General features: G+C 16.3%; 8 protein-coding genes across 8 annotated transcripts, besides 55 other annotated features; 4 read left to right on the top strand and 4 right to left on the bottom strand. All coding sequences in view use genetic code 6, as the record gives it.

The window, feature by feature from the left end:
- Positions 1-409: 409 nt before the first annotated feature.
- Positions 410-748, top strand: IMG5_045980 (hypothetical protein; the record flags this gene model as incomplete). The annotated part of the gene is made up of 1 exon (XM_004037621.1): positions 410-748. The coding sequence occupies one exon, from the start codon at positions 410-412 to the stop codon at positions 746-748; it is 339 nt and encodes a 112-aa protein (XP_004037669.1).
- A 656-nt stretch (positions 749-1,404) lies between these two features.
- Positions 1,405-1,439: a microsatellite.
- Positions 1,413-1,825: a microsatellite.
- On the top strand, positions 1,484-4,383 carry IMG5_045970 (hypothetical protein; the record flags this gene model as incomplete). Its single annotated transcript, XM_004037620.1, has 3 exons — positions 1,484-1,731; positions 2,198-3,193; positions 3,358-4,383. The coding sequence occupies 3 exons, from the start codon at positions 1,484-1,486 to the stop codon at positions 3,479-3,481; spliced, it is 1,368 nt and encodes a 455-aa protein (XP_004037668.1). The 3' UTR covers positions 3,482-4,383.
- Positions 1,487-1,698: a microsatellite.
- Positions 1,734-1,820: a microsatellite.
- Positions 2,189-2,292: a microsatellite.
- Positions 2,189-2,317: a microsatellite.
- Positions 2,280-2,335: a microsatellite.
- Positions 2,286-2,342: a microsatellite.
- Positions 2,661-2,812: a microsatellite.
- Positions 3,203-3,345: a microsatellite.
- Positions 3,782-3,861: a microsatellite.
- Positions 3,801-4,003: a microsatellite.
- Positions 4,040-4,097: a microsatellite.
- Positions 4,384-5,111: 728 nt separating the features above from the next.
- On the bottom strand, positions 5,112-5,273 carry IMG5_045960 (hypothetical protein; the record flags this gene model as incomplete). The annotated part of the gene is made up of 1 exon (XM_004037619.1): positions 5,112-5,273. The coding sequence occupies one exon, from the start codon at positions 5,271-5,273 to the stop codon at positions 5,112-5,114; it is 162 nt and encodes a 53-aa protein (XP_004037667.1).
- Positions 5,274-5,597: 324 nt separating this feature from the next.
- Positions 5,598-5,704: a microsatellite.
- Positions 5,607-5,711: a microsatellite.
- Positions 5,712-6,322: 611 nt separating this feature from the next.
- IMG5_045950 (ubiquitin-protein ligase, putative) lies at positions 6,323-7,961 on the top strand (the record flags this gene model as incomplete). The annotated part of the gene is made up of 5 exons (XM_004037618.1): positions 6,323-6,409; positions 6,627-6,878; positions 6,928-7,477; positions 7,587-7,718; positions 7,762-7,961. 5 exons carry the CDS (start codon positions 6,323-6,325, stop codon positions 7,959-7,961), a joined length of 1,221 nt encoding a protein of 406 aa, XP_004037666.1.
- Positions 6,441-6,620: a microsatellite.
- Positions 6,460-6,618: a microsatellite.
- Positions 6,468-6,617: a microsatellite.
- Positions 6,481-6,540: a microsatellite.
- Positions 6,526-6,616: a microsatellite.
- Positions 7,481-7,533: a microsatellite.
- Positions 7,481-7,556: a microsatellite.
- Positions 7,502-7,556: a microsatellite.
- A 91-nt stretch (positions 7,962-8,052) lies between the features above and the next one.
- Positions 8,053-8,102: a microsatellite.
- A 22-nt stretch (positions 8,103-8,124) lies between these two features.
- Positions 8,125-8,182: a microsatellite.
- Positions 8,183-8,930: 748 nt separating this feature from the next.
- Positions 8,931-9,009: a microsatellite.
- Positions 8,939-9,009: a microsatellite.
- A 610-nt stretch (positions 9,010-9,619) lies between these two features.
- Positions 9,620-9,658: a microsatellite.
- A 137-nt stretch (positions 9,659-9,795) lies between these two features.
- Positions 9,796-9,833: a microsatellite.
- Positions 9,834-10,211: 378 nt separating this feature from the next.
- Positions 10,212-10,245: a microsatellite.
- Positions 10,246-10,299: 54 nt separating this feature from the next.
- IMG5_045940 (hypothetical protein) lies at positions 10,300-10,770 on the bottom strand (the record flags this gene model as incomplete). Its single annotated transcript, XM_004037617.1, has 1 exon — positions 10,300-10,770. The coding sequence occupies one exon, from the start codon at positions 10,768-10,770 to the stop codon at positions 10,300-10,302; it is 471 nt and encodes a 156-aa protein (XP_004037665.1).
- Positions 10,771-11,275: 505 nt separating this feature from the next.
- Positions 11,276-11,302: a microsatellite.
- Positions 11,303-11,323: 21 nt separating this feature from the next.
- Positions 11,324-11,383: a microsatellite.
- A 77-nt stretch (positions 11,384-11,460) lies between these two features.
- On the bottom strand, positions 11,461-14,363 carry IMG5_045930 (hypothetical protein; the record flags this gene model as incomplete). The annotated part of the gene is made up of 8 exons (XM_004037616.1): positions 11,461-11,811; positions 11,852-11,988; positions 12,030-12,227; positions 12,337-12,395; positions 12,473-12,795; positions 13,039-13,392; positions 13,526-13,690; positions 13,749-14,363. The coding sequence occupies 8 exons, from the start codon at positions 14,361-14,363 to the stop codon at positions 11,461-11,463; spliced, it is 2,202 nt and encodes a 733-aa protein (XP_004037664.1).
- Positions 12,256-12,329: a microsatellite.
- Positions 12,803-12,848: a microsatellite.
- Positions 12,854-12,920: a microsatellite.
- Positions 12,872-12,914: a microsatellite.
- Positions 13,402-13,503: a microsatellite.
- Positions 13,407-13,499: a microsatellite.
- Positions 13,427-13,516: a microsatellite.
- A 693-nt stretch (positions 14,364-15,056) lies between the features above and the next one.
- Positions 15,057-15,089: a microsatellite.
- A 402-nt stretch (positions 15,090-15,491) lies between these two features.
- IMG5_045920 (protein kinase domain protein) lies at positions 15,492-16,836 on the top strand (the record flags this gene model as incomplete). The annotated part of the gene is made up of 2 exons (XM_004037615.1): positions 15,492-15,609; positions 15,824-16,836. 2 exons carry the CDS (start codon positions 15,492-15,494, stop codon positions 16,834-16,836), a joined length of 1,131 nt encoding a protein of 376 aa, XP_004037663.1.
- Positions 15,888-15,979: a microsatellite.
- Positions 15,932-15,987: a microsatellite.
- A 186-nt stretch (positions 16,837-17,022) lies between the features above and the next one.
- Positions 17,023-17,061: a microsatellite.
- IMG5_045910 (transcription initiation protein spt5, putative) lies at positions 17,061-19,896 on the bottom strand (the record flags this gene model as incomplete). Its single annotated transcript, XM_004037614.1, has 9 exons — positions 17,061-17,458; positions 17,562-17,631; positions 17,678-18,061; positions 18,107-18,480; positions 18,542-18,609; positions 18,663-18,763; positions 19,103-19,497; positions 19,570-19,729; positions 19,801-19,896. 9 exons carry the CDS (start codon positions 19,894-19,896, stop codon positions 17,061-17,063), a joined length of 2,046 nt encoding a protein of 681 aa, XP_004037662.1.
- Positions 17,464-17,508: a microsatellite.
- Positions 17,469-17,539: a microsatellite.
- Positions 19,897-20,859: 963 nt separating the features above from the next.
- Positions 20,860-20,949: a microsatellite.
- Positions 20,922-21,021: a microsatellite.
- Positions 20,927-20,996: a microsatellite.
- Positions 21,022-23,521: 2,500 nt separating the features above from the next.
- Positions 23,522-23,589: a microsatellite.
- Positions 23,590-23,706: 117 nt separating this feature from the next.
- Positions 23,707-23,749: a microsatellite.
- A 444-nt stretch (positions 23,750-24,193) lies between these two features.
- Positions 24,194-24,251: a microsatellite.
- Positions 24,247-24,368: a microsatellite.
- Positions 24,269-24,346: a microsatellite.
- Positions 24,270-24,367: a microsatellite.
- Positions 24,286-24,367: a microsatellite.
- Positions 24,369-25,495: the final 1,127 nt, after the last annotated feature.

The raw sequence follows: 25,495 nt of genomic DNA, 5'->3' as shown, positions 1-25,495 counted from the left end.
TTTATGGAAAAAATACTTGAATTTGTATAATTATATAATGAATAGGAATCATATTTTATAAATTTTTAAGAAGCCTTTACTTTTATTAAAGAAAATCCAGAAAAAGATAATCTTAAATATTTCTTAAAATTCAAAAATTTGGATATTTCTTAACTATTAGATTCCCTATATTTACTTAAACACTTTAAAGATTAAAACATTTTTTAAATTATAGATATTTAAAAACACACAGAAAAATTTATTTGTAACCTTTCTTAAATTATTGAAACTAAAAAAGACATCTAGAGTTAACTTTCTCCCGAAAAATATATCGAAATTGTCGAAACAACATTATAAATATTAGATATAGCTTCAAAAAGAACCGTAGGACAAGCTTTATGTTTAATATTGAGGAACAGTTTTACACTAGATGACGATTTTATAAAAGGAAACATCGAAATTAGATTAAAAAATGCCTTTTTTGATTAAAATACATTCAAATTTGACACCGAATTTTATTTGGAAGATTTTTAGTAATAAATAAACAATATAGATCTCTTTGAGTATTAAAATTTTTACGCAGAAATTCTTTTAAAGTTATTTAAATTTTCTAAAAAGAAGGAAAAAATAAAATTAAATAAAGAAAATTTCTAAAAATGTAATATTTAATTAAGAAGAGATTATTTTTTAGAAAAAAACCAAAAAATCTTAGAATTTATATTAGATAAAATTATAAATGAAAAAAGTGATTTTTATCTAATTTTTTTGACTGATTTTTTAAGAAAATTCCCTCTTTTTATTCCTTTTATTTTTTTTTTAAAAAAAGATTTTTTTTACTTTATTTTGGAAAATATAGTATTTTTTAACTACAATATAGGCTAATTAGTATATATTTTTACACAAAATAATTATTTTTTCAAAGAAAATAGTCCAAATATATATATAGGAAGTGCCTAGATATTAATATAGAACTTTATTTCATAAACACTTGCTTTTTTATAAAAATTAAACATAAAAAATGTACGAGAAATGCTTCTTTTTTAAGGAGCTTTTTCGATTTTGAAATTTCTTTTTAAATTTTTCGAATTTAAAGACCATTAAAAATTTATATTTGTTTTTTTGGAAATTCTGGGTTGTGATAAATTAGATTTAGTTTAATTAAGTGCTATAGAAAAAGTTGGTGTTTTTACAGAATTTAGAAATTCTTTAAAAATCGTGACTTAAAATGAAATAGGTGATTAATAATATGCGAAATTTTTCTTTTTGGAACATTTATAAGAATTCTTTGAAAATAAATAAAGTTATAAGTATTCTTTAGAACAAACAGAAATACTTAAAAAAAAAAATTTCGAAGAAAATAATGACTTTAACAATTTTATTTTAGATGAAGTTTTTTATGAAAATTTAAAAGAAGTAAACAAAGTTGAAAATGTAAAAGAAGAAAATTTAAATGAAGAAAAAAAAGATGAAAAAAAAGAAGAAATTGTAAAAGCTGAAAAAAAAGATGAAAAAAAAGAAGAAGAAAAAGAAGAAAAAAAAGAAGAAAAAAAAGATGAAAAAAAAGATGAAAAAAAAAAAGAAAAAAAAGGAAAAAAAAAAGAAGAAAAAAAAGGAAAAAAAAAAGATGAAAAAAAGAATGAAAAAAAAGAATGAAAAAAAAGAAGAAAAAAAAGAAGAAAAAAAGAAGAAAAAAAAGAAGAAAAAAAAGAAGAAAAAAAAGTTGAAAAAAAAGTTGAAAAAAAAGATGAAAATGTAAAAGATGAAAATCTTTAAAAAGAAAAAAAGATGAAAATATTTAAGAAGAAAAAAAAGAAGAAAATTTAAATGAAGAAAAAAAAGAAGAAAATTAAAAAAAGATGATATGAAAATTCAAGATTATATGTATAAATATTTACATTATTTGTATTTTTAGAATTTATAAAAGAATAAATAATTAGATTTTCCTTTATAAGAAATAAATTAATTTGAAAAAGAAATTCTTAAATTTTATATAAATTATGAATAATAAGCAGCATAATTGAATGATATCTATTAAAATATTAAATTTATTTAAACTAATTATTATAATTTTGATTGTATTTAACCTTATTAATAGTTTATTAATATTTTAATTCTATAATAATCTAAATATTAAGAATATTAAGTATAAGACATCTCAGAAATGTCAGAAGAAATTTTAAAAGACCTTTTTTTATTATACAATTAAGTTGAAGAAGAGGAAGAAGAGGAAGAAGAGGAAGAGGAAGAAGAAGAAGAAGAGGAAGAGGAAGAGGAAGAGGAAGAAGAAGAAGAAGATGAAGAAGAGGAAGAAGAATAAGATATAAAAAAAGAAGAAGAAAATAAAATAAAAAAAGAAAATAAAACAGAAAAAACGGAAGAAGAATAATAATAATGTTAAGAAAAAATCATTTAAAATTAAGATAATTTTGAAAAAGAAGAAGAAGAAAAAAAGGAAGATTTAAAAAGTGAAAAAGATATTTTTGAGAAAGAAAATTTAGAAAAAAATAAATTAGAAGAAAATGACAAAAATGAAAAATCTTAAAAAAAAAAAAAAATTAAATCATAAACAAGCATAGAACATATAGAACAAATAGAAAAAAATATTGATGAAAATTCATTAGCTAATAATAATGTATAATAAAAAACTTAAAGATAAATACTAGATGAACCCTAATAACAAGAAAAATAAGAAAATGAGAAAAAAGAAGAAAATGAAAAAAAGGAAGAGAATGAAAAAAAAGATGAAAATCAATAAAAAGATGAGAATGAGAAAAACATTGAAAATGAAAATAAAGAAGAGAATGAGAAAAAAGAAGAACATGAAAACAAAGAAAAAGAAGAATAAAAATCTAATATTATACATCCGGATTTAGAAAACTTAGAAGAATAAGAAAACAATGAAAAAGAAAAAATTAGATAACTAATAGATGAATACGAAAAAATATTAAAAGAAAAAGAGGAAGAAAAAAATAAAAAAGAAGAAAAAAATACTTAAAACACATAAAAACCAGCAAGAAAAAATTTTTATTTTGAAGACTATAATTTTCCATTTGATTCAATGGAATTATATAAAATTAACGAAGACTTATTCTACGAAAGTAGTCATAATGAAAAATTAAGAATTCTAAACGAAGGAAAATAAGCTTTACATAAAGAAAATTTACTCAAAAAATTAAAAACAACAATAATAAGGGAAAAATATTGTCTTTAAAAAGTAAGAATAATATATAAATTATATATATATATATATATATATATATATATATATATATATATATATATATTTATTTTTATTTATATATATATATATTTACATCTGTATCTTTATATATATTTATTTTTTTATATATATACATATATTTATATTTTGTATATTAGTTAGTATGTAAATTAACTGGATAAGTTTTTTCAAATAAACTTGATTTAAAAGAACAATTTGGCGAAGAATTTTAGAAATTAATGTAAATTTGTAATGAACATGAAAAAATGGCTATTTTGTTGACTTTTGAATAAGCTTATTTAAAGGAATTGCCAAAAGAATGGAAAGACGAAGCTTTAAAATTAAGAAAATAAATAATGAATAAAGGCGAATAACTTAAATTATAAGAAAGTGAAGAAGAATTGGAAAAGGAAGAGAATAAAAATAAACCTCTGTAAAAAAAGAAAAGTAAAAAATAATAAATTTAACGCGAAGATGATTATAGGGATGAAAACTATGATGAAGAAAATGATAATTATGACGAAGACGAGCATGTATAAGATGAATACGATGAAGATGAAGAAGAAGATGATGTTTATGAAGAAAATAAAAAAGAAAATTTAAAAGAAGACCAAAATAAAAAAGAAGACGAAAAATAAAAAGAAGACCAAAATAAAAAAGAAGACGAAAAATAAAAAGAAGACGAAAAATAAAAAATAGACGAAAATAAAAAAGAAGACGAAAATAAAAAAGAAGACGAAAATAAAAAAGAAGACGAAAAATAAAAGGAAGACTAAAATAAAAAAGAAGACGAAAACTAAAAAAAGCAAGACTAATAAAATAATGAAAATGATAATAATAAAGAATTAATACAAAAACAAGAAAATTAAGAATAAATAAAAAAACAAGAAAATTAAGATAACGAATAAAAAAATATAGTAAATTAATAATAAAAAGAACCAGAATATCAATAAAGCCAAAAAGAAGAAAAAATCCAACCTGAAAAACCAGAAAAAAATCATGAACAATAATTAAAATCAGAGCAAGAACAATTAAAAATACAATAAGAAATATTAGACTAAAACGAACTTGAAGAAGAACAATAATATTTTGAATATGGGGAAGATATAGACGAACAATAACAACTAGCTATATACGAATAAATCCAAAAAGATCACTAAGAAGCCTAAAAATAGAAAAATAAACAAGAAGAATAAAATAAATAAAAGCTAATACAAAATGAATAAGAAAACTAAACATAAGAAGACTAAAATTTAACCGAAGAATAGAAATTTTTAAAAAAACGTTTAGCCCAAGATCTTCTTCATGATGAAAAAAACGAATAGAAATTTAAAGAAAAATCTACTTTTTTAAAAATAATAAACATAAATTCATCTTTTTTATATAATATAGTAAAACTCTTAATATATAGATCTACAGATGATTTCTTTGACTATTAAAATTAATATTAGGAAATATTAAATATATTAAGTTTTAATCCATATAATTTATATAAACTAATATAAATAATTAAATCTTTAACAAAAAAAACAATTGAAGAAGAAGAAGAAAATACACAACTATCATATTTAAGTTATTCTAATATATATGAAAAATCTCCTAAAATAAGCAAAAATCTATAAATGCACAATTTATTATAAATAACTTCTTATTTCTTTACTTTTGAGCCTTTTTCATGGCTTTATTTTTTCATACAAAATTAAAATAACTAGGAAATATTCACTTATAATATTTCTATATTATAAAACAAAAACATTTAAAATAAGACCTTCCCTATACTTATAAATATAAAAGAAAAAGACCCTTTATCTTCATTATTTGTACATAATAACAGTTCGTTTTCCCTTTTAAACATACTCGAAAACAATTTAAAGTTCATATTATCCTAAAATACTCAAAATAGCAACTCTAATCAATCTTATGAGGCTACAGTGGCTCTATTATCGAAGTATCTCTCTCTGTTTTCACATTAAGCAACTGAAGATTAACCCACATACCATTTACCGACTATTTCATATGAGACTTTTCCCGAAATGAAATTCTAAATTAGCATACCGGACCAATTTTTAGACATTTTTTACTTCTATAACTTCAAAAACAAGCCAAGTAAAAAGAACAGTCTAAAAAAAATAAACGAAAACATCTACTAATAACTAAAAGACAGAATTTGCCAAAATTAAGAAGTTTTCGAGAAAATTTCTACTAGAATTTTATAGATAAACCGCCAAATACTCCAAGAAAAACTTGAACACTGTAATAACTTCGTAAAAAGTTACAAAAAATACATCTTTATAGTTCATTAATTATAAAATTTAAACTCTAACGATGAAATTTCATAATAAAAAAGGTTTATTTTCCATTCTTTAATAGAAGATAATTTTACAGATATGACTTATTAATTATGTAAATATATATATATGTAATAAATTATATAAAATATAAAAAATAAATATAAATATATTTATATATATATATATATATACATATATTCATATAAATATTTATTTATATAGCCACTATAAGAAGAACTATTAAAAATATGATAAATTTATATGATGAAATGTTTAAAAAAACCTTAATATAGGAGTTATAGAAAGAATTGGAATTACGAAAACAAGAAGATGGTGATGAAAGTGCTTAAAAATGGTACGAAAATGAAAAACAAATGCTTAATAAATAGATTTTAGAGTCTCTTTAAGATTCTTGGATGACCTAATTAAAAGATTTATATATTATTCTATATGAGATACTATATAATTCCATATAAATAATGTCTGAAAAAATAGAATCATCTAAATTTACATATGATAGATTTAATTTAGGAGTTAAATAAATAATAGTACTTTTTGATTTCTTTAATTAAAATAAAGAAGAAGACTAAATAAATTAAAACCATATACCAGAGCCTTAATTATAGAAAACATTTACAAAAGAATTTAAATAAGAACAAATATCCAATACAATCGTACCAGGAGATGAAAATTTATCTTTAAAGAAATAATTCTCATATGTGTTAAATTCAAATAGCGAATAAATTACATTAAATGACCTATATATGGTAATAGAATAAAAATTTGTTGGGCTAATAGTACTTTTCATAGAAACAAGTGAAAAAAAAAATAAATGGGTTTCCTTCATGAAAAAAGTAGGTAAATTAACTCTTAAAGAAAACAGATAATTATCTATGGAATTTAAAATGTCATATTTAAAGTAAGATATAAATAAAGATATATTGATTTAAATATAAAAATTAAAAAAAAATAATAAAATATATATAAATATATATATAAATAATTATTATATTATATATAAATTTATTAAAAAAATATATATAAATTTATATTTTTAAAAATATATATATAAATAAAAATATATAAATAAATATTTATAATTATATATTTATATAAAAATATATATAAAATAATAGCATAGTATCAGAAATTCAAGCTAAAAAAAGAAAAAAAAACATGATTACAGTTTTGAATATTATGGAGATTATTAACCTTAAATAACTCTAAATGTAAATCGTGAAGAAATCTGGACCTCTACAATAGCCGAATTATCAAAACACGATCCTGCAAGTTTAGTTCATTAATAATTAATTATAAATTTTGAAGGTGAATAAGGTATAGACTAAGGTGGTATGGCAAGAGAATGGGTAAACTTAGCTTTAAAAGATGTAAAAATTATTAAATAAAGAAAATATAAGTATTCTTATATATACATAGGTACTTGATCCAAAGAAAGGCTTTTTTTAATTAAGTTCTAATAAAATAACATTATAGCCGAATCCATTAAGTACTATAATTCCTGATAATTTATTAAATTTCCGCTTTATTGGTAGATTAGTAGGCTTAGCTTTAACAAATAAAATAGACTTCGAAATAGATTTAACACGATCATTTTTAAAACATATATTAAAAATACCTTTATATATAAGTGATTTTGAAGACTTTGATATTTAAATTGGTAAAAATCTATTTTGGATATTAGAAAATGATATTACAGGATGCGATATTATGTATTGTGTTGAAAATAATTAATTTGGAATTAATGGATAAATTGATTTAATTGAAAATGGTAGAAATATAGAAGTTACATAAGAAAATAAGAAAGATTTTGTGAAAGATTTCGTCAATTATAAACTTACTTAAGAAATTAAGCCTTAAACATAAGCTTTTATTAGTGGATTTTATGATGTTATACACCCTGAAGGACTATTATTTTTTGATGAAAGAGATTTAGGTTTAAGATTAGCTGGTTAAAAAGAAATTAATAGTAATATATATAAATATTTATAAATATATATATATATATATATTATATTTATATATTAATTATTATTTAATATATTATTTTTTTTTTTATTTATTTATATTATAAAAAGTTAAGGATATGAAATAAAATACTAAATATGGAGGTAATTATGATAATGATTCTATATAAATTATATGGTTTTGGGAAATTTTAGATTATTTTAATGAAGAAATGAAACAATCTTTTATTTTCTTCTTAACAGGTAAATATTTAATGCATTCATATATATTTCATTTTTTTATTAGGAGCTTTCAAAGTACCCTTTGGTGGATTTGAAGCTAATCCAATAGAAATATTTGATAAATAAGGTGTTGTTAATAGCCTACCTATAGCACATACATGCTTTAATAAATTAGAATTACCTGTTTATTAATCTAAACAATAATTATAATAAAAACTTATATAGGCAATTACTGAAGGTTCTAAAGGATTTCATTTAAATTGATATATTTTTTATTTGTGCGTTATTAGCGTTTTTTCATTCATTCATATTATTATTATTATTTTATAATAATATTTAAAAAAAAAAAAACTTAATATATAAATTTAGCTTTTTATATTAATATTTATATTTTTTATATAAATTATTAAGTAAAAAAAATCTTTTTATAAAAAATATATTAATAAAAAATACAAACATACCAAAAATATATTAAGTAAAAAATAAATATAAAATTCAAATTTTAAAATAATTATCTAAAAAAAAATAAAAAAAAATGAGTATAAAATTAGCCTACGATTCAAATTTTTCGAACTAAGAAATATTATAAAATTTAACCTAAAAGCCTAAAGAAATAAAGTCTATTTAATTTAAATATTTTACATTAATAGACATCCCAAACATATTAATTAATATAAAAGAATAATTAAAAAGCCTTTCTTAAATAAAACTTTACTCATGTATGATAAACGACAATATATTTCTTTTTTTAAAAGAAATGAAATAAATATAATCATTATCATTAGAAAGTTGTTCTTAATTATCTGCAAATTAAATAAGCAAATATATATAAGAATCATCTTTTTAAAATTTAGAAATTTTAAATTTATCAAACACAAACATAAATGATTAAACTCTAATATATTTATCATCTAAAAAAACTATAATAAAAGACATAAACTTAAGTTTTTGTAATAATATATCAGACTAAGGAGTTATTTAACTTCTCGAATAAAATAAATAAATCAAAACTTTAGTTTTAAAATGTTGTCGACTAACAGATAAATTCCTCTTTTATTTATCCGAAAAAAACTAAAACAATTTCGAATATCTAAGTTTCTATGAAAGTATTAATTTCTTCCATTAAGGATTTTAAAAATATGCTAATTCTAAAAATATTTAACATATATAATATTTTGATGTCTCAAGTTCTCATTTTGATAATTAATCTTTATCTTTGTTAGTGAAAAAGTAAAATAATCTATATATAGTTTATATATAAATATAAATAAATATATATATATATAATTTATATATAATTATATATAAATATTAATTTAATAATAGTAATTGTTTGAAATTATACAAATTAAAAATTTATGATTGCATATATATTAATCATTTAGGAGTTATCGATTTATTTAATTCTTAATTAATTGAATAGCTTGAAAGTTTAGATTTATCTTGGATTAATATTAATGATTAAGTTTTTTAGTTATTATAATTAAAAAAATTAAAAATTAAAGAATTAAATATACCATAAATGCCTCATATTTAAACTAAAACTTTTTTTGATTTATTTTAAAAAACTAATTTACTAGAATTTTTAATAACAATAAATTTAAGTTTTAATTAAATTAATAATGAAGTTATTTAATATTTAATTACATAAAAATAAAATTAGAATATTCCTTTAAAAGAAATAATTGTTTATTCATGTAATTTATTAAATTAAAAATAAGAACTTAAAAAAATTTGTGATTAAAATAATATAATTTTATATATTTGAATATTTTAAGTACTTTAAATAAAATAATATTAAAAATTTTTATTTATTATAATTAATTATACATTTAAAAATGTGTTTTTTAATATTAATTATTATTTAAAAATTATTAATAATATAAAATTAAAAAATAATAAAATTATTTTAAAATATAAAATTAAAATATTTTATATTTAAAATATCTATATATAAAATAAAATTACAAAAATATATAACTTATTAAATTTATATATATCTTTTTCTATCTAAAATTAAAAATATAAAAAAAATTATTTCTTTCAAACTTAATAAAATATATATATATATCAATTTTATACTATTAATATTAATAATTAAAAAAAATAACAAAAATAAAAAAACATAAATAAAAAGTTATAAATTAAAAATTTACTTTTATCTTATAATTTCTAAATATAAAATAATGCAAAAAATATTTTATACCAATTTTATAATTTTAATGACTAAAAATAAAAAACAAAAAACAAAAATTAAAAATATTACAAATATAAAATTTGAAAAAAAAAATCAAAATAAAAATAAAACTTTTAATTAAAAACTTCACATATCTCCTATAAAATGAACCGAAATATAATTAATAACATACATCCTTATGTAGACTATTAATTTAAATATGACTATCCAATAGAAGAATTATATTCTCCATAAAAAGATCAATAATATTTTTAAAATTACACATTATCTTCAAACAAGATAATTTAAAAAAGTAATCCAATGAACTTTTATATGTAAAAAAAATACCTAAAAAAATACCTAAAATAAATATAATAAAAATAGACCTCAAATAGAAAACTAGCCATTTAATTATTATCCATTATGTCATTTTCCAAACTACTAATAACCTTAATAATATACAAGTTTTTATGATTAATTTTATTATTAAGGTATATAATAATATAAACAATTTATTAACTAAAACTAATTATATTAACCATATTAATATGAAAAACTAGAATATATAAATTATCCTCCACAACCTGAATACAAATAGTAAATTAATTATTATTAAATAAATCCAAACCAAATAAAATATGAATTTTAATGCGAAAAAAGTTAAATAAAAACCGCATCTTCCAATAAGGAAGATAAATATAATTTTTAAATAAACAATTATTTATATAAAGATAATTAAAATTTCCATACAACCTCAAACTAATAAATATAAGAATTAAATCCTATTATAAGACCTTCTTATTTATATTAATAAGTAAAATAAATGCACGAAAATGATTAAAATCTTTCCAAAATAATATAATAATATGAAAATATTTAATAAAAAATCGAATACATACCCGAAAAATAAAATTAAGAATAACTTTAAAAAACTGAAATCACAAAAAATTAAAAAGAAAATCTTTCAAACGAAAAAATTTTAAAAGCTTGCCATTGTAAACAAAGTAAATGTTTGAAAAGATACTGTGACTGCTTTTCTATAGGAGAATACTGTAATTAAGATTGCAAATGCTAAAATTGTCATAATACTAAATAATGTGACGTAGAAAGATAAAAAATAATCTATAAAAAGAAAAAAAAAACAAAGTTTGCTTTTAAACCAGTTATTTTAAATAATTCTCATATAAAAGGGTGTCATTGTAAGCATTCATATTGCCAAAAAAAATATTGTGTTTGTCATTAAAATAATGTCAAATGTACATCCTTATGTTAATGTTTATAATGTAAAAATAACGATAAGGAAATCTTTTAAAACTAAATCGATATTTTTTAATAAGTTAATTTAATTTAATAATGATTCAATAAAAAAAAAAAAAAAAAAAAAAAATATATTTTTTTCCTATTTTTTTTTTTTTTTTTTTTTTTTTTTGCTTCCATCCTTTATTTTAAATAAAAAAAAATATATATTAAAATTTATTATTTAAAACAAAAAAAATATATACAATTTATTTAAAAGTTTATTTATTATTATAAATATTTTTTAAACATTAATAATTTTATTTTACTAGATATTTTTTCATATTTATTTCATATATATAATAAAATATTAAATTGTTTATTAGTAATTATATATTCAATCTTTATTTTTTTCATTATCTTCAATTAATTTATCTAAATAATTATTAAATATAAGAAAATATATAATATTTAAACAATACTTAATTCTTAATCATATTTAGGAAGTAATTCAGTCCATTTTTATCTATTTTTTTCTAAATTAATTAAATAAAACTACAATTCAGGTAAAAATACAACAACTACTTCATATAATGGTTTTACAACAAAATCAATAAACCCATGTTAACTTTTAGATACATTAGTAGTATATTTATCACATAAATAGCTTACAGGCAATCTAAGTAATTTTTCTTAATCTCCCTATAAATAAATTAAGTATTTTATTTAAAAAAAGTAATACTTAATTCCAAAATTCCATCATAACTTTACTTGTCCATTAAAAGCAAGTTTTCCACTCTTTAATAGGATTACTAACATCAGATGCATGTAATAAATTTTCCATACAAATTTTTTTATCTTTATTATCAATTTCAAAATCTATATTTTATTTATTTTAAAACAACGAAATTATTCAATACCTTAACTACTTAAACGAGATTTTAACTTTGATATATCTGTAAAATGTTTTGACATATCAGTTGCAAGGATCATACTAATTACAAGTTCTCTAAATTATTTAAATTCGTCATTTTTTAAATGAATAAAAATATTCTATTTATTATTTAAAATAAGACTAAATAAGCAACTTGTATGATAATTTTCTAATACACTTAAATCTAAATAAAAATTAAAAATATTATTAAAATATATATATATATATATATATATATATATATATATATATATATATATATATATATATATATATATATATATATTACTAACCATTATATCTTAAAGCTAAAATATTATTAGTATTAATAAGAAAAACATTATTATATCCACTTTTTATAAAAAAAATGATTTAAAAATATCATATAAAAAAACAAATATATGAAAAATCAATATTATAAAAAAATACGGGTGATCATAATCATGAGCAGCTGCTGCTATATACATAGCAATTTATTCTAATTTAGTAGTTTTTGATAAATCGCAAAAATTACATTTTCTCATAAAAAAATGAAGTGTTTAAAGAACATCAAATGCATGCAATTTATAATGATAAGGATTATTATTATATCCATTCTAAATAGACAAAGCAAATTATTTAAAAGAGCTCAATTCAACTTATAATTCTTAAATCAAATCATATTTAATAAATAAATAAATTAAAAGGTAACTAGTTTCATCTCCTTTAGATATTTATTCTAATTTAAAACAATCAAAATATAATTCATCAATCTTACAAATATAAATATATATATATATATATATATATATATATATATATATATTTAAATTATTTTTTTTTTATTTATTATATTTATAACTATTTTATTTTTATATATATTTTTTTTTTAATTATTATTATAAATAAAATTCCTTATTAAATAATTTATCAATTTTTTTATTTATTAATTATCTTAAATAATTAATTACTTTAAAAAATATTAATTTAAAATAATAAAATTCATAAAATTATACTTTTTAAAATTCATTCAGAACATTTACAGGTATTTATCTTTTTAAAACTAAATATTTTGCCTATTAATTAACATTTAATTTCACTTCTTCGTTTCTTAGTTATATTTATTTTTCTTAACTATTAGTTTATACTTTTCCAAAGTTTACCCATTCAATAACCTATTCATTATTATTTTCATCCAACATTAATGGATCAAAAAGTTTATTTGATGCAATTATATCCATTGTCCATTGAATATCCTATATAATATTTATAGAATCAAAATACTCTTTGAACTCAGACATTATTTCTAAAATTCTTTCTGCAGGTGTATTTATTGTGCTACTAACTTTTATTTTTTTAAAAGTTTAAAACTAAAATTTTAATAATATAAATAATATATAAAAAATATATATATATATATTTATTTATATATATAAAAATATATAAATATATATATATATATATATTTATATATATATATATTTCTATATATATTTTTAATACTTTTCTTATTAAAAGAAAAATACGAAGAAATCTAAAAATTCCTCTTATAATAGTTGCCACAGAGGAAAATGAATTATTAGAAGTTGATATATCTATGATAACTAATATTATACTAATAATAATAATTAGAAAATCTAAAAATAACGATTTGTTAGAAAAATAGTGCTAAATTTTTTAATTTATTTAATAAAAAATTATATAATTTATTTAAACACATATATACTTTTAATCCTGAAGAATATGAATTTAGAATAATTTCTATAAAAAATATAGATAATATTATTAGTTCAATATAATGCAATTATTTAGTTATTTAACTTGATTTATCTTTATCCTCAATTAAATCATCTAATGCTATATTCGTGAAAATTAAAGTAGTGTACAAAAATATTAACAATACAACTAAGTATTAAATAAATTTAGATTTCATTGCATTTTTTATTTTTCTTCTACAAACGCTAATTACACTTTATTTTTATATATTTAAATATACCAAACATATATATAAATATATATAAATTTAATATTTGTTTGCTTTTTTCTATATTGAAAATTATCTTATTTATTTATAGAATCGTATTGCAATTAAGTCAATTATTATGATTTTAAATCGATCTTTATATATATTTTTTTAAAATTATTAAATAAACAAATAATGGTTTTGTTTGAATTATTTTTTTATTTACTTTTTATTCCTTATTATTTTTTGTAATTATTAAGTTTAATTATTGCCTATTTCTTTTTATTTTTAAAATATCTTCTTATTTATCAGTTTTTCTATATTTATTTTTATATAAATACACTCTTATATCAAATAGAGTAGTTTATTTATGTACATGTTTAAGTTGTATGTTTTATTTTTTAAATTATCAATATTTTATGCAGAATGTTAATTGGAATTATTTTTGTTATTTTTTAACTTTAATTAGAAAAAATATATATAAAACTTATACTATAATACTACACTTAAAAATTACTAAAGTCTAATTTTATACTTATGCCATTAAAATATATTTAGTAATAAATTAACTTTAATACTTACTTTTATTTATTTATTTATTTTTTTTTAAAAAAAAAATAAGTTAATTATTATTAATTATTTTTTAATAATTTATTAAAAAATATGGGAAATGAATAATCAAAAAATAATTCATATTAAGAATTTATAAATTAATACAATATTAAAATAAATCGAGAATCAATTTAAAATGAACTTAAAATTAATTTAAAATAAAACAAACGAAAATAATATATATTATATGAAATAAATACAACAGATGAAACATATTTTTTATAAATAATAAATAAATATTAATTTAAAATGATATAATTAAAACATCCATATTATAAATAAAAAGTAAAAAAATAAAAAAACCTAATATTAATATTAATTTTTATTAATAATAAATGTTCCATAGATTGTTTTTATAAAAAAGAAACTTAATATGTTCTACATTCTATAAATTTTATATAATATACGAATATTTAAATAAAACATTAGAATCCGAAATATATAATAGAATTAAATCAAATAATTAAAAATTTACATAATTAGAAATATTTAATATAATATAATAATCAGTAAATGCTTTATTATTTCTTGAATAAAACAATATTAATCATTAGAATATAAAATTATAAACAATCCATATAACCTAAGACGGAATAATAAAATTAGCTGACCCTTAATTAATTGGATATATTCCTTTATATTAGTCAATTATATCTAGTTAAAATAATATTTCTAAAGAAACCTATATATCACCTGAATAAATGACAGTAAAAACATATTTTATTAAAAAAAGGCCTTAAAATAATATGATTTATGTCCTAAATATAATATACCAAAAAGTGATATTTTTACTTTAGGAATATGTATAATAAATGCTTCTTTATTAAAAACATAGGAAGATATATTTGATTATAAAAACTTTTAAATACGAAAAAAATTTTAAATAATAAATTGATGTAAATAAAAGAATATTATGGTAATATTATATTCAATATATTGTCTTAAATGGTAGAAATTATAGAAGAAAAAAGAAAAGATTTAAATAGTATGAAAATTTATATAAATTAAGAAAGTTAGTATTTCATAAAAAAAATCTAAGAATTAAAAAATTATTGTCCAAATAATATTTTAAGTATGTAAAAAGATAATATAGATGTACCTAATAAAAATGTATAAATACCTTTTGAAATAGAAAAAAAATACTCATAACCAGATGATAATATATTAGAAAATTAAATTAAAGATTAAACAAAAGAATTCTAAAATAATAATAATAATTATATTAGTAATTACAGATTATAAAGATCAAGCTTAGAATTATAAGAAATTAATTTTAATGTAAAAATAAAGATAATATATATTAAAAATAAAATAAAGATTAAATGATATAAATTATAATAAATAATAATAATAATAATAATAATAAATAATAATAATAATAATAATAATACTTTATAAAGTTATAAACGTATTTTAAAATAATAATTTAAATATATATGCTATATTTATTCAAATAAAAACATTTCTAGCATCAGACTAAGTATAATAAATTCTTATAAAATATAGAAGTTTAAACAGTTAATAACAATAAAACAATGAAAGCTTATATACATTATTATAAACAAATAATTTATATAATTCTTTAAATCATTTAAAGTATGAAACAAAAGCAAAATTAAGTTATAATTTTAACTTTAATATTTATTTTTTAAAAAATAGTTCATAAAATAACAAATAAAGTACAATAATTTAACCATAATTAAATACAAGTAAAAAAATATATAATATTTACAATTACACATATTTATTAAAAGGAATCGAATATATAATCGAAACATATTAAAACAACTAAAAATATGAAGGCTAGAAATTAAATGGAATGCGCCATGGTAAAGGTAAATTTTCTTATTAAGATGGAGGTTATTATAATGGCGAATGGTTTGAAAATAAAATGCATGGAAAAGGTACTTTATATTACGCAAGTGGAAATCCTGCATATGAAGGAGATTGGATAGAAGATAAATTCGAAGGATATGGTATTCTATACAATGAGAACCCTTTAAATTTAGATTAATAATTATTCGAATACAAGAATTTAGATAATGTAGATGAGTATTGGATAAAATACGATGGATAATTTAAAGATGATAATAAGGAAGGATTTGGGACTTTATTTTTAAGTAACGGGGAGAAGTTTTGTGGTTTATTTTAAAGAGATAATGCCAATGGTACTGGAAGCTTTTTTTGTAAAGATGGTAATATTATTAATGGAAAATGGGATTAAAATAAATTAATGTGAATAATTTTATTTAAATATAAATATATATAATTTATTTTATAAAAAATATACATAAGAATGTATTTTATATTAATTCATATAATATAAAAAATATATTTATATTTTATATATTTTTTTATTTTAATAAAAAATAACAAATATAATATATATTTAAAGTTATTTAATTTATTTATTGATAGTAAAAAAATTATTATTTATTATTATTTTTTTTATTTATTTTTTATTCATGGAAACTCATGTAAATTATGTTCTCCTCTTATACTGGGTTAATATGTACTTTATGTTTAATAAGCTGGTGTTTTACCATATTCTAATTCATTCGCTTATTTAATAAATGGAATAATATCAGATTTTTAAATAAAAACTTATATGAACTTAGAATTAATTTCTACCTTAATTTACTTATCATTTCTAATTTCTAAAACTGTGCATTAAAATCCTTTATATTTTCCGTCAATTATTCTTAATTATTTACCTACATATTATCTTAAATCATCATTTTTTTTATTTTGGAATTTATTATTTCCATATTAAGATTCATAGGCAAATTTAACACCTTATTTATTCAATACAGGATTGCTTGTTTATAATAAAATATTATTTACATTTTCTACAACAATATCTAAAAAAATTATAAATATATATATATAAAATTATATATATTTATATATATATATATAGATATATATATATTTTTATATATTTTTTTATTTTATTTTTAATACCATCTCTAAATTTTGGATTAAATAAATAAACAATATTTTTAAAAACATGAATAACTTAACATTAATATCCCTATTTTATTAAAAAAACTCTATTTTTATGTAATTTTATAATTTACTTAATATTATCCTTATTTAATAATGACATTTGAATTATTAGTAATAGGGCATCCTTCTAAATTTTTAGCAACTGCTTTTCTAGTATCAAGTTTACTATTTATAGCATAATTACTTACATTTTTAGTTTTTCCGTTCTGATCTAATATTTTAATAAAATCTGAAGAAATAGATAGTACTAACCCTACACTATTTTATCCATTTAGCTTTACTAAATCATGCTTTTTCAAATTCAAATTATTACTAATATCATTTCCTCTAGATTATGAGTAATCAATATTAATTTCGCCTGAAACTGCCAAATCTTTAGGTTTACATTCTATTGTATTTTTATTATCTGTAAAAATATAGCATATATAGTTTTCCGTTTTCAAAATAACACCAGTCTTAAATTTATTTATTTATATATTTAAAATATTAAAAATATTTACTTTTCCTTAATGATTTCCTGAGATAACTTTAACCCTTTACCCATCATTAAAATTTTTAACAAGATCTTTAGCCTATAAATCCAATTCTAAATCCTTATATTTCTTATCTAAAGCCACAATTTTCACCAAATCGCCATTCACAGCCACAACTTAAGCTTTCAATCCTTTCTATTACCCATTAGTGACCAAAACCTAATCTCCTGGAATAAACTTAGTATATTAATCAGCTAATTTAAGATTTTTATAATTATCTTTTAAATATTCTTAAATATCCCCAAAAGGATAAAATTTCTTTATTTCATCCAATTTTGGGCTATATTTTAAATCTAAATCTTTACAATTGAATGTTTTGTACACATATCCATATGTGTTTTCTAAAATTTTATAAAAAAAGCAAACATATATAAATAAATATATATGTTTAATATTTATTACCAATCATAATAACTTTATCAGAAACACTCTTATCATACATAAATTCCTCACATCCTGAGACATTAGTACTTAAAAATTATTAATTGGGTCTTTCTTTTAAAATTTAAGCAATACTTTTTACCGGCACAAAGAGTCCTCCTCCTTTTTTGAATGGAAATCCTCCTTTTTTTACTAATTTCCATATTTATTATTATTATCCCCTACAACAAAATCATCGCCTCCCTATGGATTATAATTATTTTATTCTTTATTTTTTAATTTTCTATTCTTAGCTAATTATTCTAAATTAAGCCTTGGGATTAATTTAACTTAAACCTTCCCATTATCTCTTATAGACTCAACCTAAGCCAAATCTTAAAAATAATCGCATTTTTTCTATATACGAACGAATTAATTAATATGAATTTCATAATTTTCCTGTTCTTTTTCTTCATATATTTCCCTAACAGTCTTTTCTTCTACAAGTTCCACTTTTTATGTATTTAATCCTGGGAAACCCTTTTATTTTTTTTTCAATTAAGAAATACTATATATAAATTATTTTAATAATTAAAAAAATACTTCAATAAAAGTTAAAACATCCTTTTTTTATTCAGCTTCAATATAAATAAACCCTTTATTTTATTCAACAAACGAAATCGAGTGTATTTTCGGAGTTTCTCCCTTTTTCTAAAAAATACTAAATTTATTTAATAAATTAAGCACGGTTTCTTTCTCTTTTCCAATTTTTAGTCCCACTGAAAAAAACTTCTAATAAGGTTTTATATTTAATTTATGTTTTCTTAAATTAGATGGAAGATTTTAATCATCTTCATCAAATTCTTCATCATTTTCATCATCATATTGGTTCATATTTTCATATCTTTTATTTAATTCTTCTTCATTATCCCCTAATTAATCTACTACTTATTAGAAATTCGGATTTCTTCTTTATTTATATAAGTCAGCTTCTTTTTCTTATATATATATATATATATAATTTTTTTTTTAAGTTAATATATAGATTTATATGAATTTTTATTGTTTACAATTTTTTAATCGTTTTAATTAATATTCTTCATCATTTTCATCCTCTTAATCACTTTCTTCGGCTGCTTCTTCGATGAAGTTTTTATAGGCAGCTTTTTTACGACCATTGGTTAATAATTTCTTTTTTGTAGCTCTTTTATTAGATTCTTTATCTGGTTTCTTTTCACATATATTTAAATTAATTATTTTTGTTTAAAAAAATTTTTTTTCGTTATTATTATTTATTTTACACTATAAAAATCATTATCATCATCATCTTCAAAATCATCAAATTAATTGGATTCTTCGCTATAAACATTGATATTTTCGTCTTCGTCTTAACTCATTTTTTTTATTTTATATATATATATATATAATTTATTTAGTTTAAAAATATAATTTTATATATTTATTTTTATTTCCTTTTTTTTTTTTAAAAAAAAAAATATATATATATAAATAAATCTTTAAATAGTAATATATTTTTTTTGTGTGTTTATTTATATATTACTTTTTATATGTTTTTTTTTTATTTTTTTGAATATTTTTATTTTATAAACAAAATAAAAAAATAGATTATTATCTATTTTATTAAACCTTTTTTGATTATATTTTCGAATGCGCTTTTAAAAAGAAATCACGGGAAAAAAATAATATAAAAATGTTATAAAGTAAAAAATATATATATGCCTTATTATTCTTTTATAGTCTTGTTTTTAGTAAAATAGATATTTAATTATTCACAAAATTAGAAGTATATATTTTATTATTTTACTAAAATAAAAAAAAATATTCTTAAAAAATAAAAATAACAAATTTTTTTAAAGATTTTTTTGAAATAAAAAAATGCATTTTTTCCATTTATTTATATTTTTGTTAATTTAAATATTATTATTTATAATATTCTTAAACAAAAACATAATTACATTTTACTAATAAAATACAACTAAAAAATATATATAATATAAAAATTAAGAATAATATATTAAAAAAATATACAAAAATAAAACAAAATATTTAAACTATTTATTTTCATAATTTAACATAAAGAAAAAAAATGAGTTAATAAGATATTAAATAACAAAAGTTTATAGAAAAATATTTCAGCTCAATGATAGTTAATGAATTATATAGATATTGTCTAAAAAATACTATAAATTTATAAGAAGAAGAAATAGATTTATAAAAATAAGTTAATTGCACATAAACATTATTTTAAATTTTTTAAAAAGTATCAACTTAAATAATTAAAAATGATTAAAATGATGATGATGATGAATAAGAATGATAAATTTATACTTAATATTTTTATATATAAAAATACATATAATTATAGATTTATTATTTATATAAAATAAATATAAAAAAATAGATATATTTATATATATATATTATATAAATATATATTTATTTTTTAATATATATTTTTATAAATATTTTATTTATTATCATATATATTTTTCCATATATATACTTAAATTCTTTTTATTTCATTTTTTTTTCTCTATTTGTTATTTATCATTATGTTTAAATCATTTCTTATTTATAATGTTTTTACTATGGCTTTAGGATAACCCATATTTATTTATATTAATTATTTATATAGACAAATTAAAAATATAATAATAAAATATTTATAAATTAATGTATCAATTACATAAAAATTTTAATTTCTTTATTAAAAATGAATATATATATATTTATATATATTAAATTTCTAAAATAATTTAAATAATTTCTTATTAGTATATTATTAGTAATTAATTACATAAAATAATAAAATAAAAATTAATTTTTATTGATAAAATAATTAAAATGAATACAAATAAATATAATTCTTATACAAAGTTAAACATTTAAAATTGTAATTAAAAATATTATTAATAATAATAACTTCCAACCTAATTATCATCTACATATTCCCCATAACAAAAAGTAACTCAATCATCTTAAAAAAAGATTAATAAACTAAACTAAATCTTTAGTAAATTTCCAAAAAAAATTCCATTATGTTAAAAACCAAAAAAAAACAATATTATAAATAACTCGTTTAATGTATAAAGCAATACTTATAATAATAAATCTAATATAAAAAACATTTATAGCAAAAATAATAATAATATAATAAATACTTATGTCAATTTAAACACATCTTTTGGAATTTAAACTATAGAAAATCATTAAAAATAATCTGAAGACTTGAGTGAAATAATACAAAGCTAATAAAAAAATATAAATACAATACCTCAACCAAGTTTAAAAGATATTATAAAGACTAATAAAAATTTAAATTAATTTTTTTAAAAAGTTTATTCTCCAAAAAGAGATAGAAGTAATAAGCTTTTAGAAAAAAAGATAATCTAAAAATAAATAAGTTCGGAAAAACTAATATAATAAGAAAAAGATATATAATAGAAACTTGAATAAATGAAAGAAATAAACATAAATAAAGAAAATACATTATAAAAAATAATCCAAAAATTAAACTAAGATGAAATCTAATTAAAAGACTTAGAAAACAATTTAAAATAAAAATAAATTTAGTAATAAAATACCATATAACATTTACAAAAAGACATCCAAATATTGAAAAACTAACTTGAAAAACAATTTGTGTATTTCAATATTATTAATTGATATTTAAGTAAATTATTATATAATATAAATTTATAGATTCATAACAAATATAAAGATGAATTAATCGTAAACACTGATATTTCTTAAAATTATTAAAATGAAATTCTCCATATGAAATAAATTATTTAAGAACTAGAAAATAAAAACAAAAAAACATTAATGTTATGAAATAATAGTTTTAATAAGAAAAAAATAAAAATGAAATATTAAAAAAAACCTATATGGAATATTAATAAAATATACTTGAAAATCAAAAATAAAATTAAATTTACTTAAGTAATAATGATGAAATTTCGTAAAACTAAGATTTAATAAATAAATAAATGTAAGAAAAGTAAATCTTGGAAGAAAACTTTAAACAAAATGAAATAGAAATATAGAAATAGTAATTCTTATCCATTATTATATAATTTTAATATTTAAAATATTATATATAGATAAGCTTTTTATTATTAATATGTACAAAAATAATGCGAAAACTCAAATAAATTAGAAATTTTAAAATAAGAAAATAATATTTAACAAATAATATAAGAAATAAAAATTTTAGATTTTTAAATATTATAATAAGATATAAAAGTACAATAAGAAATATAAATTTAAATTTAAAAAATAAAAGAACTATAATAAACTTAAAACCTAAAAAATTAAGAATTAGAAGATAAAAAAGTACAAAAATATATAAGAAAAAAATTTACAAAATAAATTAATATTATTTATATATAGGCTATTTTATAAAATTAAGGTAGTTTATAAGAAGAATTAATAAATTAAAAAAACCTAAATTTATAAATAATAGAAAAAGTAGATAAACTAAAGCAATAATAAATATAATTATAGTAAAACGAATTAGATTTAAAATAAAAGTTATAATAATAAAACTAAGATTTAGATGAATAAAATAAAAAATTATTAGAAATTTAATAATAAATAATTTAAGTTTAAAATAATTAAGATGATTAATCTTTAGAAATAGAAAATAAAAAAACGAAATGAGAGAAGAATTAAATCAATAAAACTAAGAAATATCAGATCTCGAGCATTTATTAAAAAATTTAAAAAAGTAAAAGAAGATTATTTAAAAGAACTAAATGAATTAAAAAATAATTTAATTTTATAAATGTAAAATGAATAAAACGATAAATTACTTTAAGAAATTAATGAAGAATAAAAATAATATGATGATAATTAAAAATAATTAAATAAATTAATTGAAGAAAACGAAGAAATTGATAAAAATATTATATCAGGATAAGAATCTATTTAATTTTATAAATAAGAATTATAAAAATAATATAATGAAATAGAAAAAATGTAATAAAAATAAGATTTATTAATAAAAAGAATATAAGAATTAGAAAAAAATTAAACAAATAAAAAAAAGTAAAAGAAGAAAAAAAATTGAATAAGAAAATTAATAAATATATATATAAATAATATTTTCCAAAAAATAAATTATTATAATTTTTTAATATAAATAATTTTAAATTTAATATTTATAATAACTAAATAATTATTATTTATAAATATATATAAAATATAAATATTAAATAATTATAAATAATTTATTTTTATATTATTTTTTTATAAGAAATAAATATAATTTTGTTAAATAAATATTTTTAAATATTATATATAAAAATAATATATTTATATTTTAATATTAATTAATATAAATCTAAAATTAAAAATAATTTTTCAAAAACATAAATATTTATAAATTATCAAAAGGTATAAAATATATGTTAACATATTTTAGTTTTTTAAAAACTAAAGCATAATTGTTGTTTTTTGTTTTAAATATTATAAAGTTACATTAATATTTATTATCATACTAACTAATTTAAATTAAATACATTAATAATATATAAATTATAATGTATATTCAATATTATTTCAAAATTAATATAAAATCTTAAAAATGATTAAAAATAATATATTATATATATAATCTATGCATACTTAAATATTATAAAAAATTATTAATAATAAATAAAATTACTTTAAAATAAATATAATAATTAAAAAATAATTAGAAATAATAAATATTAAAAATAATAAATATATTTTATAATAATTTTTTTAAATAATAATATTAAATATATAATTTATATATATATATATAAAAATATCTATATATATATATATAAATAAATATATTTATATATATAATATATTATAATGAATAAAAATTATATTCCATTTAATTTTTTATTAATATTTAAATAAAAGTTATTTTTTAATTATTGAATACATTTACTTTATTTTATAGATTCTAATATATGTATTTTTTTCAAATACATTAAAATTATATATTTTATATTATATTTAGTTTTTTTATTTATAAAATAATTTAAGTCATTATATTAGTTTTAAAATTATAATATTTGACGTTTAAAGTTATTTTATCCATATAAAAATTATTAGAAATATCAATATATATTCTTATATATTTCTAATCTAATCTAAAAAAATAAATATATTAAATATTATATTTTGATAATTTTTTAATCTATAATAATTTTTTTATAAAGAAATATAATTAATATTAATTTGTTTCTTGAAATATTTTTTAATAAAATTATTTTAATAACTTTTTTTATATAATTGATTTTATATATATATATTTTTTATTATAAATGGTTTATATTGAATTAATTTTTATAAGGACATGTATTTTTATGAAAGAATAATATAATCGTAAAAGATTTCATAAAATAAAAAATATATATTTATAAAAATTATTTATTAACAAAATTAATAATTTAATTTAATGGTTAACATAATACATAAAATAATGAATAATCAAATTACTATGAAAAAAACATAATTAATATATTATATAAATAAAATATATTGGTTAGCTGAAGCGAATAGTTTGTATTTATAAATAATAATATCAAAAATAAAAATAAAAACTTGTGAATTAGAATAATAATAATAAAAAATTCCTCTAAAATATTATAAAAATATGGGAGTAATTAATAAATTACTCGAATAATAATAATAAATATTAATTGAATTTGGCGTATAATAAAAAAGACTTTAAAATGTTAAAAAAATTTATTTTTTAAGTAATTTTAATTTTTGTAATTAATAGATAAGTTTCTTTAAATAATAAATATATAATCTAACTAAAAATTATTTATTTTTTTAATTATATAATTCTTTAATTATATAAAATATTTTTAGTTTACATATATACAATTTATATTTCTATATTTTTATTTAGAATTAAAATTTTTAACTAATTTCCTTTTTAGGGAATGTAGCTAATGTACAAAATTGCATTTATTTTTTTATTAATCT

The sequence above is a fragment of the Ichthyophthirius multifiliis genome (assembly GCF_000220395.1).
Source record: "Ichthyophthirius multifiliis unplaced genomic scaffold scaff_1120509250010, whole genome shotgun sequence".
In the NCBI taxonomy this organism is placed as follows: Eukaryota; Ciliophora; class Oligohymenophorea; order Hymenostomatida; genus Ichthyophthirius; species Ichthyophthirius multifiliis.
Note: the sequence above shows the minus strand (reverse complement) of the source record. Positions and strands in the feature narration are given on the sequence as shown.